Source organism: Hoplias malabaricus, chromosome 17, assembly GCF_029633855.1.
Source record: "Hoplias malabaricus isolate fHopMal1 chromosome 17, fHopMal1.hap1, whole genome shotgun sequence".
Classification (NCBI taxonomy): Eukaryota; Metazoa; Chordata; class Actinopteri; order Characiformes; family Erythrinidae; genus Hoplias; species Hoplias malabaricus.
This window is the reverse complement of record NC_089816.1, coordinates 36,485,535-36,507,226: the sequence shown is the minus strand read 5'-3', so window position 1 is coordinate 36,507,226 and position 21,692 is coordinate 36,485,535. Positions and strand designations below refer to the sequence as shown.

The 21,692-nt window shown below is 46.4% G+C and overlaps 3 protein-coding genes across 8 annotated transcripts in view; 2 read left to right on the top strand and 1 right to left on the bottom strand.

Moving 5' to 3' along the window:
* The window catches only part of nup160 (nucleoporin 160), a 29,135-nt gene extending 28,596 nt beyond the window's left edge, over window positions 1-539 (top strand). For both annotated transcript variants that reach the window (XM_066649656.1, XM_066649655.1), the window contains exon 35: window positions 359-539. In XM_066649656.1, the coding sequence (XP_066505753.1) occupies window positions 359-442 (84 nt within the window). In that variant the 3' untranslated portion in view covers window positions 443-539. The remainder of the gene's footprint in view (window positions 1-358) is intronic.
* A 466-nt stretch (window positions 540-1,005) lies between these two features.
* Window positions 1,006-13,965, bottom strand: frs2b (fibroblast growth factor receptor substrate 2b). 5 transcript variants are annotated; one of them, XM_066650062.1, is made up of 8 exons: window positions 13,728-13,965; window positions 11,242-11,400; window positions 10,581-10,672; window positions 6,992-7,178; window positions 5,542-5,700; window positions 4,505-4,668; window positions 4,080-4,398; window positions 1,006-3,315 (listed from the first exon to the last, which is right to left on the bottom strand). In XM_066650062.1, exons 3-8 carry the CDS (start codon window positions 10,644-10,646, stop codon window positions 2,615-2,617), a joined length of 1,596 nt encoding a protein of 531 aa, XP_066506159.1. In that variant the 5' UTR covers window positions 10,647-10,672; window positions 11,242-11,400; window positions 13,728-13,965; the 3' UTR covers window positions 1,006-2,614. The 5 variants fall into 5 exon arrangements, with proteins under 5 accessions (XP_066506159.1, XP_066506157.1, XP_066506158.1 ...); XM_066650060.1 differs by having other exon boundaries at window positions 11,242-11,370; XM_066650061.1 differs by having other exon boundaries at window positions 11,261-11,370.
* Window positions 13,966-19,285: 5,320 nt separating this feature from the next.
* wwp2 (WW domain containing E3 ubiquitin protein ligase 2) overlaps window positions 19,286-21,692 on the top strand; it is a 48,236-nt gene continuing 45,829 nt past the window's right edge. The window contains 1 exon segment of the mRNA XM_066648803.1: window positions 19,286-19,350. The gene's annotated coding sequence lies outside the window, so the exon portion shown is untranslated.

The following is a 21,692-nucleotide window of genomic DNA, read 5'->3' as shown; positions in this document are numbered from 1 at the left end:
ATTCACGTTACAAATATCCACGTCCAAACCAGGCGCCTGCGCAGAGCACCACTCCACGAGCGTCACCCGCGTGCATCAGCGTGAGACACGCAGCAGGACTGTGCAGGACTCTGCGCTCAGACTTCCGTCAGGAATGTAATCGGATACGGTGTCACTGGGGTTTATTCAGTTTGGATCGAGCTGTTCCATTAGCAGGCAGCGTGTGAACAGAGAGAACAGCTCTCACTGCGATGCCCCGTCTGCAAACCGTATCCGGTACACGACGCTTCACTGCGCAGTGTGGCTTTAAGTGTTGTGTCTTGTCCCTGTGCTGAGTTTCAGACTCTCTCTCCCTCTCCGTGTGTGTGTGTGTACACAGGTGTATGAGAAGCTGAGTGTGAAGCTGGGTGAATATCACAGGCTGGTGGACCAGAGCACCAAACACCGTCTGCACGCTCACTGACCCCCACCTCCTCCAGGGTCCGACCCGACGCTTATTTTTCTATTAATCAGACGTTGTTTTGTAGACTATTTTATAAGTAATAAATGTTTGCTTTGGAGTGAGTCTGCGTCATTTCTTTCTGGACTCGGTCACTGAAGGAGAGAAGATACCTACCCCACACCTGTCAGCAGGCAACCGAGGGGCACTTCTGTCTCACGGACCCTCGCTTTAACAGACGAAGCCCGTCTCCTGAAACGATGAGTGCCCTGAGTCTGCGCCGCGGTCCAGTTTCTGATTTAGACGATGGTCATCTCTTCTACCTCATCAGGGTCACAGGGCATCACACACACGCTGTAGCTGAGGTCTGATCCGCCTCACAGCACTAACACCACTGAGTTTACATCTGATTAATATCCCCTCCTTAGTTTAAAACTCTCCAAATGGGAATAAAATAAATAAATGAATGCTGTTGGACTGTAACCTCCCAATAAACTTATTGATTAAATACAGTAGAGAAATATTTTAATCAGACGTTTTACATTTTAACTTCTGAAGCTCAGTTTGGCTCCATCGAGCCGCCCGTGTGCAGAGAATTGTGGGTAAACGCACCCTTGAAGGATACGTCATGTTGCATCCTCCAAATGGCTCTGAACACTCACTGTTTCCGAGTGCGGCGTAGAGCCAGAGAACCAGCAGGGCATTCGCCGTAAACCTGAACGTGTTACGGACCGGCGCCCCGTCCTGGGGGGTTTCCGCCGGACTCCACACCCACAGTGACGTGGTCGGGATGACGGAGGAATGAATGGAAGCAGAGACCTGTGCCGTGAGAAGGATGGTGAGTTTCCGAGGGCTGCAGTCGCCCCCTACTGGATCACACAGGTGACTGCAGGGTTTAATTCACTGTAAACCAGTGTAAAGCCTCAATAGCGCGGACGGCTTTGAACTCAAACAAATCCGAATCCAACAAAATAGACTTTTATTGTGCTGAGTAGTGAAATCTATACGTAGTCAGGAAAGATTGCAGCTGTAGTGTACCGTCATGTCCCTGGATATCGATATTTCAGCATCCTGTAGTGTCTTCAATACAAAAGCTAAACAAACACAAACAAAACCCAGAACAAAAGAGGAATGCTTTGATCAGTAATACTGATTTGTACGGAATGGACGAGGACTGTAGTCCAACCTTGTTATTAACATAATAAAACCACAATACACAGGCACTGGAAAATGAGTGTAAGGGGAGTAGTAGTTATATTACCATAGGAATAAAATGATTGTGTGTGTGGGCGATGGCCGCCGGCCTGCGCCTCTCACAGAGCCACTTTTAACTGCAACGATAAACGACGCCGACCTCCTACAGCTGTCCGGGGCAGAGGCTGACGTTCGGGAGCGCGGGTCCCCCCCTGCCTCGCCCTGCCTCGCCTTTGACAGTCTCCTTTTCTATAAAAAGGCGCAGGGTGGGGGTGCTGCGAGGGCAGAGGGGTCACTGCCCCCACCCCCAGTTAGTGTTTCTCTTATTCTCCAGACGGCCCGTTAGGCTGCGGTCAGCGCTCCGAGTCCCGGGGGCTAGGGTCGGGCACGGTCTGGTGATGCTGCTCTTACTCTGCTCCGATTCGTCCGATTCTCTCAGCATCACTGAGGGAACCCCGCCTCCTTCCACACCGCAGACAACCGGAGAGTGGCGACCGCCCAGATCCGTCACATCAGCCGACAGACGTGGGCACTGAGGGCACAGTGCTGTGTGAAGAGGGAGGGAGGGGGCCAGCTGTGCTCTCTACGACCTCCTCCTCTAACAAATCATTTTAAAGTGTTGTGAAGTTATCATCGTTACACTCAAAGCTTCTGAAAGGGTGTGTGGTGATCACATGATGTATCGGAGGTCCTGTCAGAGGCTCTGAGTGTAACGCACCTGAAACAGGACGAGGTGTGTGTTCATCGCTCTTTGTACAGACCTGTGGTTGGTGAGAGTTCTTCACACATAAACAATACATTTTAAAGTGGAATTTATCATGATATCGATATTACTTCAGTATCGTTACACCTCCCACATCTGAACTGTCTCTGTAGCCGAATCAGAGCAGACACCAAAGCAGCACCGACCAGACCACACCATGCAGGAAACCACGCCCCTCAGAACTGCGCCGGCCCGGCCGGAGAGGGAAGTGTCAGGGTGTGTTCAAGGGAGGGGTGGGGTCACATGGGCAGGTCCACGCTGTTGTGGCGTGTTTTTCTGGAGGTACCGTCGTAGCGTGGCAGTGCTTTCTGCAGGCTGGACATGGCCGCCGTCCGCTCCACGTCAATGACAGCGTAGAGCTCGGTGCGGCGCGTGGGCGTGTGCGGCAGGGGCGAGGTGGGCGTTTTGGGGGTGTTGGGTGCGCTGGAGTCCGAGCCCCTCTCTCGCTCCGTCTCCGTCTCCACCTCTATGTAGTTGAGGGCGTGCGGCTCGCAGGGCCTGCGGAAGTCGAAGCTGAAAACGCTGGGGGCGCAGCGGTCTCTCCAGCGGGACGAGTCCAGTTTGGCCGAGCCCGGTGGTACCGTGGACACGTTCTCCGTGTTTATGTACAGGTGAGTCGCGTCCGGGCTGCGCTGCCCCCGGTGGTTGTGTGTGTTGTGCGTGAAGCCGTTGAGCGGCTGCAGCTGTTTGGCGGAGCGGTTGGGCTCCTCCTCGTCCTCTGACCCGTTCTTGGGGTTCTCCCGGAGCGGAGGCAGGGCCGGGAGGTTCTCGTAGTCCAGAAGGGCCGTCCTGCGCTGCGCGGAGTTGTTGATGTTGGCGTCAGGGCTCAGCGGAGGTGGACGACTTCTGCGCCGTAAAGGACCGCCCACCGTCGGTGCGGGAACCGGAACGGGAAGTGGACCGTTGGAAAGATCCGACGCCTCGTCCGACCGGCTGCTCTCTGCAGAACAATCACACACACGAGACATGACACGGGGTCAAAACGTCATCAGAACCACGTCTACACCGGCAGAGACTTTATTCCCACACCTGGACAGATGTTCAGACTTCACCACTGTTTTCAACAGATGTGTGTTTATGTATTTATTATTTTTACGTTTAGTTCTGTAACTCTAACGGAGGGGCCATTAGTCCCAGTCCCTACGTTCAGTTTCTCCTTCAGCAGCTGTGTAACTGTGGGACATTAGCCTCATCCCGACATCCCCACAGTGGAGGATCCTCAGAAGATGCAGAAATATCCTCTTAAAGGGGAAGTTCACCGCTGTCTAATGAACAAAGTCCACATCTCACACCCCACACACCTCCCTCGGCTGCACAATGATGACTTAATCACCCTTAATGTTAATAAAAAGGCATTTGCGAAGGCTAAAGCAGCTGGTCATCCATGGTTTTGACAGAACCAGCTGCTGGAACCGAAACAAAGCCAGCTTCCGGTGAAATTTCATTTTTTGAAACCAGTCAATAACCGCAGCAATTTGTCCTAACTCCAGCCAAAACTACAACTCCAAAGAAGAGAACAGACCTAACCACGGCAGTATACACTGACCATACACACAGCTGCCACAGCTGAACGAGACCTGCAGTGTGTGATCTGTAAATGACCAGCGGTTTACATTTAAATATTTAAGAAACAGACTCTGTAAATGTCTTTAAGTTTGTAACTTGTGGTGAAATGGTGTCAGCGTGTTCTCAGCCTGTCATCACCTTTTCTGAGCGCAGAGCTGCCGTCTGGTTCCGCGGCGCTCGGCCTGGGCTGAGTGGCCGCGTTCCCGTTAGCGTTGTGGGTGGGGCCTGCTGCCTCGCCCTCCTGTTCCTGCCTCTCTCGAGCCATCAGCTGCCTCTGGACCGGTGTTGGGCCGAGGACAAACCGAACGCATTCCGTCTCCAGCTGGACCCGGGGGCCGGGATCCGGGGCCTGCGGGCACTCGGATGCTGACCCTGCAGCGGGGCTCTGGGGCGGGGGGACGTCTAAGGCACCATTCGGATCCTCTAGCAAGCCTGTCGTGTTCACGTACGTGTGGCCCTGCACCCAAGACACACACACACACACACAAAAATAGTGCTTTAGAACCTGCATCCCACAAGCCTCCTCTGCTGAAGGTAGCTCTGTGCTCTTCCCCCTCACTCACCCTGAGCGAGTCGTCTGGCAGCAGCAGCGGGTGTGTGGAGTCCTCGCCCACTGAGGGCAGGCGGGTGCTGCCCACCGACGGGTGTCTGCTGGAGGGGTGAGAGGAGGCATCCCCCAGAGACGGGTACCGCAGACTTCCATTGGCTAAGGCAGGGAGAGCAGCACCTAAACCAAACACAAACACAAACACTCAGCTCTGCTTCCTGGAACCATACACACACCGAATCAGCAAACACCACCCCACCCTAGCCACACCCATCCCTCCCTAGCCCCACCCAGTCTGCCCACAGCAGCGTAGCTCGGAGTCTTTGCAGTTACTCGGCTCTACTGGCCTTTTGGTCTCGAATCCCTGGTTTTCCCCCTAGCAGACACCCCCCTCCCAAAATGTAGATGGCACCGTCTCAAAACCCGGTTTCTAATTTTGGAAAAGCACCATCAGTCTACGGCGCGACTGACCAACAATATCTAAATACCACGGCCCCAACGCTTGTTTGAAAACAGCGCATCTTTTCTCTATAATAACGCTGCAGTTTATTACGGTGAATTTCCACTGCAGGGTCCCTACTCTACTGGTCCTCCTCCACCAGGTGAATCAGGTCCTGGTTCTGGAAGCGGGTTCTTGTTTAGTGGCTGTTCTCTCGTGGTTCAGAGCGAGTCGAGTAGGGACTAAACCGTGGCGTGTAAACCTTGCAGAGCGCTGATCGTCCAGAGAGAGTCGTCACTCTACGCCACGCAACGCAGACGACCAGCACCAACTCTCCATCTGTAAAATCTCCAGCTGCAGCAGAGATCACGTTTGTTTTTATCCGACTCACGACGGCAGCTCGTAAAATGACGCCGTGGTCTTTTGAAGAGGTTCAAACGCTCCTCGGATCGGTGGCCGACGAAAGAATCCAGCGAGAGCTGGACGCTGCAACAAGGAAGGAACAAACTCTACTGATCTGTCTGAACTGATGACGGAGCTGTGTTCAGTCCCAAACAACAACGACACGCCAGTACACCACGAGTGTTTCAGCATGCGTGTGTGTGTGCTCTTACTAGTTGGAGTGCGTGGGGTGAGCGGAGGGTCGGGCTCAGTGTGTGTGAGCGCTGGCTCAAACACTGGTTCCTCCACCACACTGATGCTGTTGTTGTGCATGATGTCCTGCAGCATGTTGAAGATTTCCTCGGCACGTGCACATTTAAAGGCAAAGATCCCTGCGGAGAAGCACAGACAGCTGCAGGTTAAAACAGAACTCAGCACCAAACACAGCTACCACAACAACTACAACAGCACCCTGGGCTGCAACAGCTAGTCTTCCACAGCAGGAATGAGATGATGCTGATTTAATGGGTGGCACATCACAGTGTTGTTCATATGTAACTGTTAAAAAAACGTAATCACAGCTAGAAACGTCTCTCTATATCCTGGAAGGTCTGACCGTCCTCTCGGTTCTGTACGGTACAGTGTTGAACTGAGGAAATTTCAGAGGCTTCGTCTCCCAATTCCACTGTTCAGAGACATCCCGAAGCATTAGATCATCTCACTGTTTCTTTTCTATTTCACCGCTCCTAAGCAGCAGGTGTTAGACTTGATTTAGATGTGGTCTTGTGAAATCAACTTTCCTCCTTGAGGACAATAAAGAAACGATCTGTTTAAATACACCAAGACAGAACGACTGCAGAATTAACACCGTGGCTCGGCCCGGTCTGACTCCGACTGAGGGAACTGTAATTATGAGATGGATCAACTGATTGGTTAATCAAAGACGGATTAACCAACACACAGCCACCTACACACAACCTGATGATGGAAACAAAACCACAGGACAGGAATAAACACAACAGGTCACACACTGCAACACTGCTCTGAAATGGGGCAGCGTTGAGGGGGGCTTTGGGGGTGGGAGGGGCACAGCAAGCCTCCTTTACTCACCATGCAGCGCTCATCCTTATGAAAGCATGGGGTCAAAGTGAACATTCTTACATTAATTAGTGTGTGGAGCTAGACATGACCCTTAACACTCTACAGTACAGAGACTGTGGCTGTGAGAACAGAAATACACACACACACACACACACACACATTTTATATATATTTATATAATTACAGAAACAGAATATTATAAATAGAAATAAAAAAATACAGTTCTAACAAAAAAGCTTTGAGAACAGCTTTCACACAAACCTCATGAAAGAATGATCTAATGATTTCAGAGGTTTCAATGGTAACGTGATAGTCTTATTACAGAAAATAAAGTTCATTTTTCTAGTGGAGAACTGAAGCCAGAGACACTCTGCTGAAGCCACCACAGACCTCCTCCAGGGGGAGCCGGCTGTCCTCTGTGTGAAAGGTGCAACGGGGGCAGGTAAGAGTCCAGAGACTCGGCCGAGTGACTGTAAACAAAGACTCTACACTCAGAGCTGTGTGTGTGTGTGTGTGTGTGTGAGATTGAGTAAAACAGCGCCACCCGACTGACACAGATTGTTTGTCTGTCTGTTTGTTCACCTTGTCCTGTTTGGCAGCGGCGGCCGCTCTCGAAGGAGAAGAGATTGGAATCGTAACCATAGCGACGCAGGCACAGGTAAGGCCACCTGACCGCATCACACTTGTGTGTCCGGAGGACCAGCTCCTCTTCAGTCAGCTCCATGATCCCAGCGCCCAGCTCGTTCCCATCATCATCCACATTCACCACCTGGACAAACAAACAAACACCAGCCTCATTCACCACCTGGACAAACAAACAAACACCAGCCTCATTCACCACCTGGACAAACAAACAAACATCAGCCTCATTCACTACCTGGACAAACAAACAAACATCAGCCTCATTTACCACCTGGACAAACAAACAAACAAACATCAGGATCATTTACCACCTGGACAAACAAACAAACAAACAAACAAACATCAGCCTCATTCACCACCTGGACAAACAAACATCAGCCTCATTCACCACCTGGACAAACAAACATCAGCCTCATTTACCACCTGGACAAACAAACAAACAAACATCAGCCTCATTCACCACCTGGACAAACAAACATCAGCCTCATTCACCACATGGACAAACAAACATCAGCCTCATTTACCACCTGGACAAACAAACAAACAAACAAACATCAGCCTCATTCACCACATGGACAAACAAACATCAGCCTCATTTACCACCTGGACAAACAAACAAACAAACAAACAAACAAACAAACAAACATCAGCCTCATTTACCACCTGGACAAACAAACAAACATCAGCCTCATTCACCACCTGGACAAACAAACAAACAAACACCAGCCTCATTCACCACCTGGACAAACAAACAAACAAACACCAGCCTCATTCACCACCTGGACAAACAAACAAACAAACACCAGCCTCATTCACCACCTGGACAAACAAACATCAGCCTCATTCACCACCTGGACAAACAAACATCAGCCTCATTCACCACCTGGACAAACAAACAAACAAACACCAGCCTCATTCACCACCTGGACAAACAAACAAACAAACACCAGCCTCATTCACCACCTGGACAAACAAACATCAGCCTCATTCACCACCTGGACAAACAAACATCAGCCTCATTCACCACCTGGACAAACAAACATCAGCCTCATTCACCACATGGACAAACAAACATCAGCCTCATTTACCACCTGGACAAACAAACAAACAAACATCAGCCTCATTCACCACCTGGACAAACAAACATCAGCCTCATTCACCACCTGGACAAACAAACATCAGTCTCATTCACCACCTGGACAAACAAACATCAGTCTCATTCACCACCTGGACAAACAAACAAACAAACAAACAAACATCAGCCTCATTTACCACCTGGACAAACAAACATCAGCCTGATTTACCACCTGGACAAACAAACAAACATCAGCCTCATTCACCACCTGGACAAACAAACAAACAAACACCAGCCTCATTCACCACCTGGACAAACAAACAAACAAACACCAGCCTCATTCACCACCTGGACAAACAAACAAACACCAGCCTCATTCACCACCTGGACAAACAAACACCAGCCTCATTCACCACCTGGACAAACAAACACCAGCCTCATTCACCACCTGGACAAACAAACACCAGCCTCATTCACCACATGGACAAACAAACATCAGCCTCATTCACCACATGGACAAACAAACACCAGCCTCATTCACCACCTGGACAAACAAACATCAGCCTCATTCACCACCTGGACAAACAAACATCAGCCTCATTCACCACCTGGACAAACAAACATCAGCCTCATTCACCACCTGGACAAACAAACATCAGCCTCATTCACCACCTGGACAAACAAACATCAGCCTCATTCACCACCTGGACAAACAAACATCAGCCTCATTTACCACCTGGACAAACAAACAAACAAACAAACAAACATCAGCCTCATTTACCACCTGGACAAACAAACATCAGCCTGATTTACCACCTGGACAAACAAACAAACATCAGCCTCATTCACCACCTGGACAAACAAACAAACAAACACCAGCCTCATTCACCACCTGGACAAACAAACAAACAAACACCAGCCTCATTCACCACCTGGACAAACAAACAAACAAACAAACACCAGCCTCATTCACCACCTGGACAAACAAACAAACAAACAAACACCAGCCTCATTCACCACCTGGACAAACAAACACCAGCCTCATTCACCACCTGGACAAACAAACACCAGCCTCATTCACCACCTGGACAAACAAACATCAGCCTCATTCACCACCTGGACAAACAAACAAACAAACATCAGCCTCATTCACCACCTGGACAAACAAACATCAGCCTCATTCACCGCCTGGACAAACAAACAAACAAACATCAGCCTCATTCACCACCTGGACAAACAAACAAACATCAGCCTCATTTACCACCTGGACAAACAAACAAACATCAGCCTCATTTACCACCTGGATAAACAAACAAACATCAGCCTCATTCACCACCTGGATAAACAAACAAACAAACATCAGCCTCATTCACCACCTGGACAAACAAACAAACATCAGCCTCATTCACCACCTGGACAAACAAACAAACAAACATCAGCCTCATTTACCACCTGGACAAACAAACAAACAAACAAACATCAGCCTCATTTACCACCTGGACACACAAACAAACAAACATCAGCCTCATTTACCACCTGGACAAACAAACAAACAAACATCAGCCTCATTTACCACCTGGACAAACAAACAAACAAACATCAGCCTCATTTACCACCTGGACAAACAAACAAACAAACATCAGCCTCATTCACCACCTGGACAAACAAACAAACACCAGCATCATTCAGCCCGCTGAGGCCTGGGTCGGGTGTGATTTAGTACTGACACTCTTTACATTTCTGTGTTTTTACCGATTAACTGCCAGAGACCTGCGCGCATCAAGCCGTAAAAACAGGGTATTGTTACGGCCGAGGTGTGTGTTACTGCTGTGATAATAAAGTTGAATAAAAATAAAACAGAAATTATTCTGTTTGGGGACAGCAGTGAGACACAGATCGGCTGTGTATCTCGAGATTCTCAGACTTGAGAGCCCTCAAATCTAAAGAACTGTCTCACAACCTTGGTGTATTAATGGACTCAGATCAGGTTTAGTCTCATGTTAAAGCAGGATTAGGGTTAGACCTGCATTTTACCATCTTAAGAACATCAGTAAGAGGTTCTCTGACTAAACCAGATCTGGAGAAACTGATCCATGCTTTTGTTTCTAGCATTGATTACTGTAATGGTCTACTAACTGGACCATTAAACACCTTCAGCTGATTCAAAATGCAGCCGCCAGAGTCTCACTCGGAGCAAAAGGAGAGATCGGTCTGGAGACCAGTCTGTTACAGAACAGAGTCAAACAGAGTGCTGTTACTGCTCTATAAATGTCCTCATGGTGTGGGACCAGTGTCAGATCAGATCGGATGCAGAGATCAGAGCCGAGCAGAGCTCTCAGATCTTTAGGAACTAGAGTTAGTCCTGACTCAGGTGGAGAATAAACTTGGAGAAGCAGCATTTAGCTCCAGCGCCGCTCTGAAACAGAGGACCGCACCAGTACAATCTGCACTCACCTTAAATTTACTCTGGTGATTGTCAGGAATTGACTCTCTGTCTGGACAGCTCCAGCAGCTTCCCATGGCTTCTTCAGAGGACCATTTGATGCCTAACACACACACACACAAACAGGACTGAGTTGAATTATTGGAAAGAAACAGACATTAAACTACACTTTTATTAAACTTTGTTCCTTTAAACAGAACCACCATCCTAATGATGTTCCCCGTTAAATAAACAGCACCTACTCAGAAAGGTGCACTGCTTCTCTCTAGGCCTGTCACAGTAGTCTTATATGTCATTGATATAGTGTGACACACACATTATTGTCATTTTATTCCATTGATATTATATTGTAACATATTAATGTAATTAATGACGCAATTATTCACCCTTGAAAGAGCAATGATTTATTGGCAAACATCTTAAGAACATTCAGACATTCCCTAAATAAATAAAACACAAATAAAACAAATCCACACGGCGGCTCTAGAACAGAGCGAGCTGCTGAAACGCTGGAGGCCTTTATTCTTCTGTAAACACAGTGGACAACAGCGGGTTCAGCAACAATCACTGAGGAAGTGTCCGTGTATCGTACGATAAACCAGTCAACGTAATAACCGCGACAGACCTAGACATCACAATCACACAGTAATAAAAGATGATCACATCGCCCACCTCTACTCTGGATTCTCACCCAGATCCAGCCATTAGGGTCCCGGATTCACTCCCCTGCCGCGCACACGCTCATTCTTCATAAGTGCTGTGGTCAGCGGCGAGGGGGCGGTGAAGAAGACGACGAGGAGCCTGTGAACGTCGACGAGGTGTTTGTTAGTTCTACAAACAAAATGAAAAACAAGAACACAGCATCACTGGCGCCAGGCACCATCCTCGTGGTGTGTGTGACGACTGCAGCTCTCACACAACACACACTTTAGCCCTGCCACCAGTACTGGTTTACACACAGCGGGGTTTTTCACTTAAAGCTGCACTTTGTCTGATTTCTTTATTTAAATCTGGACACAGCTGCGTCAGGAGGGAGTGAACACACTGTGACGATGAAGATACGTCCACAGTAATCAGAGGGAGGGCTGTCGCAGTGCTGTACTCCTAATTATCACCTGGAACTGGTCTGAATCGTTCCTTCTGAGGCTACCCCACGACTCCAGAACGCCAGAGCTGGACGCCAGGAGACGAGACAAGACTGTACTCGTGTCAGTGACATTTCCAGCACAGATTCTGCACATGGCCTCGTCTGAATCGGCCGCTTCTCCCTTTTTTTTTTAAATCAGAAACGCCCCCAAACTGCCGAAGCTGCGTTTGGTTCATTCAGAGCTGGACGATACGGCCAACATTTACATCACAATACATTTATTAATCCCAGTCGATACGATATAATTCCGATATCGATACAAACAATAAAAAAGCCACAGAATAATCTTCATAGAACAGAAAGCAACACGACGTCACCCTCAAACCACCACCTCTGGGCTTTGTCAAAATGAGTGTTTTCAGCTACATTTAAAATTGAGTGCCGAACCGAGGACAGCGCCCTCTAATGACCGTCAGTCAGTGACAGACGCTGTCTGAAATACTGAAAACGCCTTTAAAAATCGTATCATTGTTACTGAAACATTTTACATTGAGATACTTACTGATACTAAACTATCGTCCAGCTCTATGTTCATTTCAAACACACACTAAAGGGTAAAATAAGACAGACTTGGCGAAACAAAAAGGAAAACGCGTAGTTCACGCTGCGGTGGTGACGGCTGCTGGAATCAAAGAACACGTCCTTCACTCAGACTGCACTGGGTTCTCTTTAGAACGGGACCTGGAGCACAGAACTGGATCCAGTAAAGCGTTCTTCGGTCTGTTGTGACTCAGATCTGATTTTTTCAGAGCAGTGTGAACACGCTAAATCCAGTTTTGTCAAATCAGCTCATACTCACTTTCATTTGTGCTCCTAGATTGGACACGTATTTGATTCGTGGACATGTGACATGAATGTGAACATCACAGCGCTGTGGTCATCAGCCAGCAATGGCAGCGACAACAGGCCATGTCTCAAACGGCTCTGTGCTCCCTACATACGCACCACTACACAGGGTTCGGGGCAGAGCCACATAGCCTTCATTTTATAAAGCCCCATCATTCAATGTGAAGGACGATGCTGTTTGTTCAGGAGCGTCCCTGTCACTGCACTCAGGCCTGGGGGAGACACACGGGGACAGCGCCCCCTGTTGGCCCCAATGACATCAATTCTAATAAACACCTAAGTTCTTCAGCTTGTTTCTTCACATAAATGTTTTCTAACCATCGATAATCAATTTAAACCGCATCTCACGCTGTGTTAAAGCACTGGACACTGCTAATGTACACAGACTTTAATTAACTGCGGCTCTCTATAGGACAGTCGTGTGAAGGATGGGTTCATTTGTTTTAACTCTGAATACCAACAAAACCCTTTCACCAGTGACTCCCATTCACCAGGCGTGACATAAGGTTGCATCACTTATAACTAATTAATAACCATTCCTGGTGCTAGTTCCCTAGTTAATAAAGCGTAATCAATAAGTGTGATCAGTGCGCGAGCCCTTTCCGAAGCTCCGCTGTGGCTCTAAAGTGGAAGGAAAGAAGAATGTGGATGTGAAGGCTGAGGATGGTTTTTTGGAGGATGAAAAATTCCTGAAATATTTTCATAAGCGCCCCTCCCTCCCTGTCTCTCCCTCTCTCTCTCTCTTTCTATCCATCCCTCCCTCTCTCTCTCTCTGGCCCACAGCTAACAGCAAACACTGCCCTCCGCGGCTACACAAGCACTGAACAAGTTCATTAAAGTGTTATTAGGTTAAGGATAAACCGAAGCAACGACGTAAAGACAGGGTACACTCTGTGTGTTAAAGTGTGTAAAATGGCCGCAGGTAAAGTTTAACACCCCACTCGCCAGCTTCTTCTTCGAATTCCCCGTTCCACCTTAAATTCTCCGGCGCCAGAATGTAACTTCTACAGCATTTAAGGTGGAACGGAGAATTCGGAGAAGATGACGAGTGAAGTTAAACAGAATGATATCGTTATTAAAAGTTAAACCAGTGCGATTTCGCATCAGCCCAAGTTTTAAACCCGCCGTCAACCCTCAGAGTGTGAAGTTTGAGTGTGTTTGTTACCTGCTCGATGTGTACGAGGCTAATGCTAACAGGAGCTGCTCTTCAACTCACTTTAATCGGTTTAAAGTGATGTTTCTCCGCCGGATAAAGTTGTGCGCGGCTCGGCGGGTGGTGTACACATGTCTCGGCTCTGTTTTCCGCCGGGTTTATCTCCTATTTTCGCCCCGGTTCGGAGTTCTGTCTCAGTCTTCGATCCGCGGCGAATCGCGCTGTTAGCAGCTGAGCTACGGGGCTAACGGCTAACTCGCGTACTGCGCATGCGCACGAGACCCGCGCTGATTGGGTAATGGCTGCAGCGGTGAAAGCGGAAAAGATCACAGACTCAGAGTTTTCTTTGAACTATAAACAGGTGGTGGGTTTAGAAGGTAAACAAGGAGCATCCACCATAGGGTGACTTTAGGTCTCTCACCGTCTACGGGTCATAAACCTGTGGAAGATTCAGTCTGTGGAAAAGGCCGGACCCCACTGCTGACCTTCCAGCCCTCAGACACCTCTACATCAGGAACTGTCCCTGTTCGCAGACACATCTGGACCAAACCCGTCTGACTATTGGCTCAGTTATAGCTCTGGTCAGTGCAGTGTGGGACCAGTTGTGATGAGTCGGGTTTGAATTGGGTTACGGCACGTATTTACACACACTCTCTTTCTTGCAATGATTTCTTATTGTCTTCCAGTGTGGCCTCTTACCACAAACATTACCGAGCCAGTAGTGAAACTCTTATTGCTGCAGCAGGTAGTGTCACAGTCACACAGCTCCAGGGTCCTGAGGTGTGAGTGTGTGTGTGTGTGTGTGTGTGTCGCCCTGCGAAGGAATGGCGCCCCCTCCAGGGTGATTTGAGGGCAAGGCTGGATAAGCAGTTACTGACAGTGAATGAATGAATTTGTGAATTCTCACTGTCTCAACTTTTATCTCTTCCTCTCTCTCATTCTCTTTTACACACACACACACACACGGTCCTGAGACACACCAGCTGCTAATGTAAAGAGAGCTGTGTGGTTTGACGGCAACGTTTTCCAAAAGCTCAGTTTTGTGTTAAACACAACCACACCAAAGGTTTTCAGAAAACCTCCTCGTTGTAGAGCAACAGTGAAACACAGCGCCGCGTGGAAGTGAGACGACTGTGTTGTCTGGGCCTCAGTTACAGACTGAAGTCGCCGCGGGTTCATGGTTCGATGCTGGAACGTGGCTCTAACGGATGGTCAATGGTCCAGAGCAAGCTGTGAACTGGCTTCTCTCCAGTTTGAATGTGCCACTGTTCTTTGACATTATTCTGCCTTGAAAAGGAAAAGGTAAATGCAAAGACACATTTGTTTGTACATTGTACAGTGATTAACTGCATGATTTGCATATTTATAAATTACTCATTATCTTCAAGTACCTCATTTCCTCCACCATTCTTCATCTACACACAGATTATTCACACACCATAGTTTTCCAATCCCCAAAGAGTGTCTGTTTTAAAATCTACACCCTTTATTTTTAATGAATTAAAGTGTTGTATCATTGTTATAAACTGGTATCTCCTCAAAAAACACGTCCTGATTCAGATGAGTCGTATAATTCAGTAAGAAAATAAACACATATCAAACATTTTCATGTGTTTTAAAAGACAGCAGCCGTACAGTGCTCCGGAGCTGTTTTTAATATTTAACCCACACTACGTGTGAATTCATCACCTTCACTGCTGTGGAAATCAATATCACATTTTTAAATCACTGGCCAGTCGCTGTCCACCAGGAATTATTAATATGTAATAAATCCTTTTCTGAGACACAATATTAATTAAGAGAAATTAATTCTGCTTCATTAAAATGTGCTGCACTGAGTGTAACTCTGCAGAAAGTGCCTAGAAATTCTTAGAGCCGTGTACCTCACAAACTGCAGCTAGTGTTAAAGTGTATTGCAATTTGTAGACGGTCCCTAAGCTCTCACAGCAGTTTATACTAACAAACACAAACATTCATTCATTCATTCATTCATTCGTTGTCTGTAACCCTTATCCAGTTCGGGGTCACAGTGGGTCCCTACCTGGAATCACTGGGTGCAAGGCAGCAACACACCCTGGAGGGGGCGCTAGTCCTTCACAGGGCGACACACACCCACACATTCACTCACACCTACAGACACTTTTGAGTCTCCAATCCACCTACCAACGTGTGTTTTACAGAAGATAACCAAAGGCCATAGACAGTGATTAGGACTTTATTGTAGAAAAGGTCAAAGTGGAAACGAGAAAAACAAACCAAGACCAACCCAGAGAAATACTCCTGAGCCCAGAAGGACTACATCTAGAGGCATAAATACAGAGAACACTTAACTGAACAAAAACAACGTGGTCGATCTTCGCATCATTCGAGTCATTAAACACTGTTTAACACAGCACCACGCCTCCTTCACATACTGCTACAAGCGCCAAGGACCGCTATGACCGGCTCCCAGCGCCACGCTGTTCTCACCTATAGTCTGTTAAAGCGCATATTAAATTAATCTTTCTTTATGTTTTAATTTCTTTCAAAATGTTAATTCCCCCAAAATTGTAGCTATATTAAATCAAATGAAATCAAATTTATTTGTGTAGCGCTTTTTACAGCTGATGTTGTCACAAAGCAGCTTCACAGAATTCCAGTAAAGACACTGTTTTAATATGAAATGTAAAAACGTAAAGAATGTAAACTCCCAGGAGAGTGAGGCCAGGGGCGACAGTGACACAGAGAAACTCCCTCAGAGCTGAGGAAGGACCCTTCAGAGGAACCAGGGCTCACACAGGGGACCTACCCTCCTCTGGTCAATCTACTGGTAACAGTTAGGAGTCGGTGAGAACTTCAGTGTAGGGGCTGTTCTGAAGCCAGTGGTGGTGGCTGGAGCATGGGCAGCTGATCTGAAGAGCGGAGCAGGATCTCGACAGTCATCCATCAGTGTCCAGACGGACAGGTGGGGGTCGTTTACTCAGAAAAGGGTAGAGGGATGGAGTTAGTTGTGATCTGTGAATCTTTGGCTGAATGTAAAGCAGAGAATATGAACATTTCCAGAGTGTGGCTAATGACTCCGGCAGATCTGACTATGACAGCTTTAACTAAAAGGAGAGAACCAGGAGGACACACAGACACGGGAGCTTCCTGAAACACTGGTATCCCAACGCTCCACCGTCAACAAACCTGAGTGATCGACACCAGCGTCTCAGTTTACTATAATTCCCTGTGTCCATGGACCCTCTGAGACTTGCGGGATTCCAAATCTTACTTTATAATAATTTGAATTTAAATTGTTTACTTTTACGAATTGATAACGTTCCATTAAGTAATCCATCGGATTTGAAATGTGTTTATATTTAGAGAATACAGTGCAGTTGTTCAGTTCAGAGACAGCTTTGGGAATCTGTAATTTGAGCATTTGTCGTTAAATTAAATTTCAAGAGAAAAAATACAGCACGGATTCCTGTTTCTTTTTTTTTTTTATATTTTACAAAAATTTCCAACATGTCCAGGAACAAGTTTTTATTTCAACGTCACCAAAGGCTACAGCACTTGGGAATATTGTACAGAGGGGGCCATTTATATGGATACACCTTAATAAAATGGGAATGGTTGGCGATATTCACTTCCTGTTTGTGGCACATTAGTATATGAGAGGGGGGGGAACTTTTAAAGATGGGTGGTGACCATGGCGGCCATTTTGAAGTCGGCCATTTTGGATCCCACTTTTGTTTTTTCAATGGGAAGAGGGTCATGTGACACATCAAACTTATTGGGAATTTCACAAGAAAAACAATGGTGTGCTTGGTTTTAATGTAACTTTATTCTTTCATGAGTTATTTACAAGTTTCTGACCACTTATAAAATGTGTTCAAAGTGCTGCCCATTGTGTTGATTGTCAATGCAACCCTCTTCTCCCACTCTTCACACACTGATAGCAACACCACAGGAGAAATGCTAGCACAGGCTTCCAGTGTCCGTAGTTTCAGGTGCTGCACGTCACCAACCATTCCCATTTTATTAAGGTGTATCCATATAAAATGGCCCACCCTGTACTTTTAGAGCCTTCGGTTGAAGAGAGATGGTGGAGAGAGGAAGGCAGTTTTCTTTTTTCCTGTTCTTCTGTTTTTGTTTGTGAGCTGCTTGGAAACAGTGGAACTTTCTCTGCTGTTCTTGTGAAGTTAGCGCATTAGCTTTCAGCAATGTGTGTGGACTCAGTGGGCAAACGGTAGGAAGGACGACATGCGGTAAGTTTTTCCACACATTGTCATTCCCATGAAGTATGCATTATTAAATCACTCCGATACATTCTGTAATTTCTGTATTAAAGGCTAAGCAGCAGCTCTAAGAAAGTGTCAAACAAATAAACACAGTGGAGTTTGAGTTCCTAACTTGTGTTTATTGATCGTCAGAAAACTTGTTATTTCTTACTAATTAAAGGAATAAGGTTTAAAAGTCCGTTGCCCCCCCCCCCCCCCAACTCTAACAGGCGTCTTGCCTGTGACGTAGATGGTGGACAACACTCTAGAAGCTGCACTTAATTTAATGCAGAATGAGAAAAAGGTGTGTTGTTTTTGGCTGCAATCATTCAATGTACAGTGGGACATCTGTGAACAAATGGCCCAAAGATCCCAAAATATCCAGAACATGGACTAAATTTGTCCACTTTAAACGGACACTTTGGAAAGGACCATCCGCTCACTCCGTTATCTGTAGCTCATTTCACTGGCGCTTTTCCAACAATATGGGCATGTAAGGACACCAACGAAAGGTGTTCAAGAGCCTCTGTAACATGGAGGTAAACAGGGTAAGGACACTCACTTCGCCTGTTTTAGTTGGTGTTAGTTAACGTTAGCTTGACTCGCTAAACTCGGTGTCTCAGATTATACTCGGCTACGTAGCTGCATTACGGAGGTTTATAGTGTCGGATGAATTCGAGTTCGACTTCGATCACATTTACAAGAATAACGGTACCTCTACATTTGAGTTTATCTTATTGCTAGGCTACTGTCATGAATAATGTTGGTTATTTAGCTAGATACTGTCATAACAGTCAGTCATAACGGTGTTTTACCGCGGCGTTGTTCGGCTGTTGTCCACCAGTGACGTCACGGTTGCGTTCGAGAATTTCCGTAGAGAGCTCGGGTTTTTCCGTCAGTTTAATAAAATTGTCAGTTTTAAAGCAAATTAAGCAGCTATTTTCATTTTAATTCATACTTATATCTGTCAGTGACTACAATAATGTGGAATATTCATGGAGGTCCATTAAGTGGTGCTTAGCCTTTAAGTAATTCATTAGCCTGTGTGAGTTATTACGAGGCATTATTATTATTATGTCCTTAAGTTGTTTGTAATTTATTTGGAAGGGTTTCGGATCGTCACCAGCAGGCCTCCTCAATATGTTTATTGTTATTTAGGTTTTTTTATATTTATATGTAAATTTGTTTATAAATGTTAGCTGAACTCTGTGTAAACGCTAAAGTAACCATTGATAAGGAATTAATTGAAAAATACAGATAAAAAAACGCAGAACCCAATCTTGGACTCATGAATATTAATCAGCAGAATGTCCACGTGAGTACAGGGGGTCACATGACCGAGAGGCGGAAGTGCTGCTAGGCTAAGCGGCTAGGCGCAACGCGGATTAAAGGTAAAAATGTAAAAGTTTAAAGAGTTTAAAGGGTTTAATTCCAGCGGAGACCCGGGACTCGGGCTTCTGCGGGGGCCGCGGGGACAAAGAGCCGCAGAGACACCGCCGCTCGGGGCTTTAACCCGGGGGCAGAGGCACAACAATAACAACAACGCAGGAGAACGCAGGGCTTTATTTCAGTTTTTACAGAATTAATATTCAATTTAAATGATCAGAGAGGTGGATCAAAGGCCAGGAGATGTTCACTTGCTCAGTTTTGCTGTGTAGAGTATTTTCTGTAAGGTTTTCTTGTTAGTTCTCTAATGTCGTTGTGGAATTTTAGGTTCCACCTTAAATACAGCCACATACCGTCTGCCGCCTGAAGCGCTTTAACGCACCTATTGCTCTTTTAAGGTGGAAAGGAAAGTTCCGTGATAATAAGCTGGATTTTAGTGTTATTACCACGTCGTTAGACTGTTATTGTTGTTTTTGACACACAAGTAGCTACTAATATTATTTGTTTCGTTATGAAGAGGGTTTTATTAGTAGTTGTAGGCTTTGTTAAGTTACAAACATTTGCTCCTGATTCCTAAATTTGTAGTAGTTTTTAATTTTCTCATTTTTGTCTGGTGTGGTTTACTTTAATTTACTGCGTTAGGGTCATGTTTGTTTATTCCCTACCCACTCCTCCTTCTTATTCAGCAGAGATCCACTTTTTTATTATGTTTTCTTTTTTATTGACGTGTGTTTTATTTATTGAAATGTTTAAATGTGCTGCTGTGCTGCTGTAGTTCAGGGAACTAAGCTCTGTTTCTCCTTCTTGTGTTTTTTGGACTTCGTTCAGGCATCACACGCGCTCCTTAAACCAAAACCAGGTATTTAATGTTTATCCTAAGCCATTAATGTCTTTATTTTTATAAACAGGAAGTGCCTGCTGCTGCTCACAAGCAAGATGAAAGTTGAAAGCAATGTTTTGAAAGAAACCTTTCTATGATATAAAAAGATTATCGAGGAAAAAGAGCTCTTTATGACGAGGTGGCGTTGGAAGGTTGTCCTGTGAAGTATGTGTTTTATGGTCAGCAGTGTACAACAGTGCAGTAAAATTTGACCTCTGCATTTAAACCTTCTGTGGCAGTAAACACACACACACACACACAAACACACACACACACACACACACACACTCACTAATGCACTAGGAGCAGTGAACACACACCCAGAGCAGGGGGCAGTCATCCCCAGAGCCTGGGGCGCAGTTGGGGGTTCGCTGTCCTGCTCAAGGGCCCCTCAGCTGTGGATGTTGAAGGAGGAGACAGTGCTGTTCCTTTACTCCCACCGGCCAAATTTTCCTGTTAGTTTTGGGGAACGAACTGATGACCTTCTGGTTCAGAACCAGCTTCTGTTAACTCTACACCACAGAATCATCGGCTCATAACCCAGCAGTTCAAGAATAACGTTCCTCAATGAGCGAGTTTCTGTGTATTTCACCCTCTCACAGTGAATAATGTCATTAGAAGAGTCCAGAAATCTGGAGCAAACACTGTGTAAAGGCTAAGCCTGAGAAGCACAATTGACCTTTGAGCCCTCAGACACTACTGCATCAGTGGATCATGGTTAAGTTTTATATGAAATGGGGGGCCAATGGGCTAAATTTCCACCACAAGTCATTTCAAAATAAAAGCTCAGAGCCTGATTTACAGCACCAGTCAAAAGTCTGGGCACAGTTCCTCATCAGTGATTGGTGGAGTAGAGCTAGTCACTGTATAGAGCTGTGTACCAGCCCCTAACTCTGCACAGCCCCGGTTACAGTCTCAGACACATTCAGAAGAGAGCGGTTCTACAGATTAACTCTCGACGAGGCCACGGCCGTTCACTGAAAACCGTTCCAGGTGACGACCTCATGACACCGACTGAGAGAACGGAGAGAGTGTGTGAAGCTGTCGTCAAAGCGACAGGGGGCTACTGTGAAGAGTCTAAAGAATAAAACATAGTCTGCTTTCTTTAACACTTCTCTGTTTACTACATCACTCCATATGTGTTCCTTCATAGTTTTAATGTCTTCCACATTCATTTACAACAGAGAAAATAATAAACAACACTGAATGAGAAGGTGTCCAAACTTTTGACTGGTGCTGTATGTCAGGGTGTGTTTACTGGATCAGATTTGTATTGGGTCATAACCTGTGTTCTACTTGTTTCAGAGGCTGGGGGGGAGACACACACACACACACACACACACACACACACACTCAACACTGTTGCCCGACTGTGGAGCTGTAGCTGTACATGCTTTTTCACTTCCATCCAGACGTACTGTCAGGGGTTCAGGTCTGGACCACAGCCGGTGGTTCCTCCGGTGCCTT

Coding starts and splice junctions, on each gene's coding strand:
- frs2b (XM_066650062.1), bottom strand. CDS start 10,646: ATGGGAAGCTGCTGGAGCTGTCCAGACAGAGAGTCAATTCCTGACAAT. Junction 4,399..4,504: donor TGCCAGACGACTCGCTCAGG/GTGAGTGAGGGG, acceptor TCTTGGGTGCAG/GGCCACACGTACGTGAACAC. Junction 3,316..4,079: donor CAGCTCTGCGCTCAGAAAAG/GTGATGACAGGC, acceptor ATTGTTCTGCAG/AGAGCAGCCGGTCGGACGAG.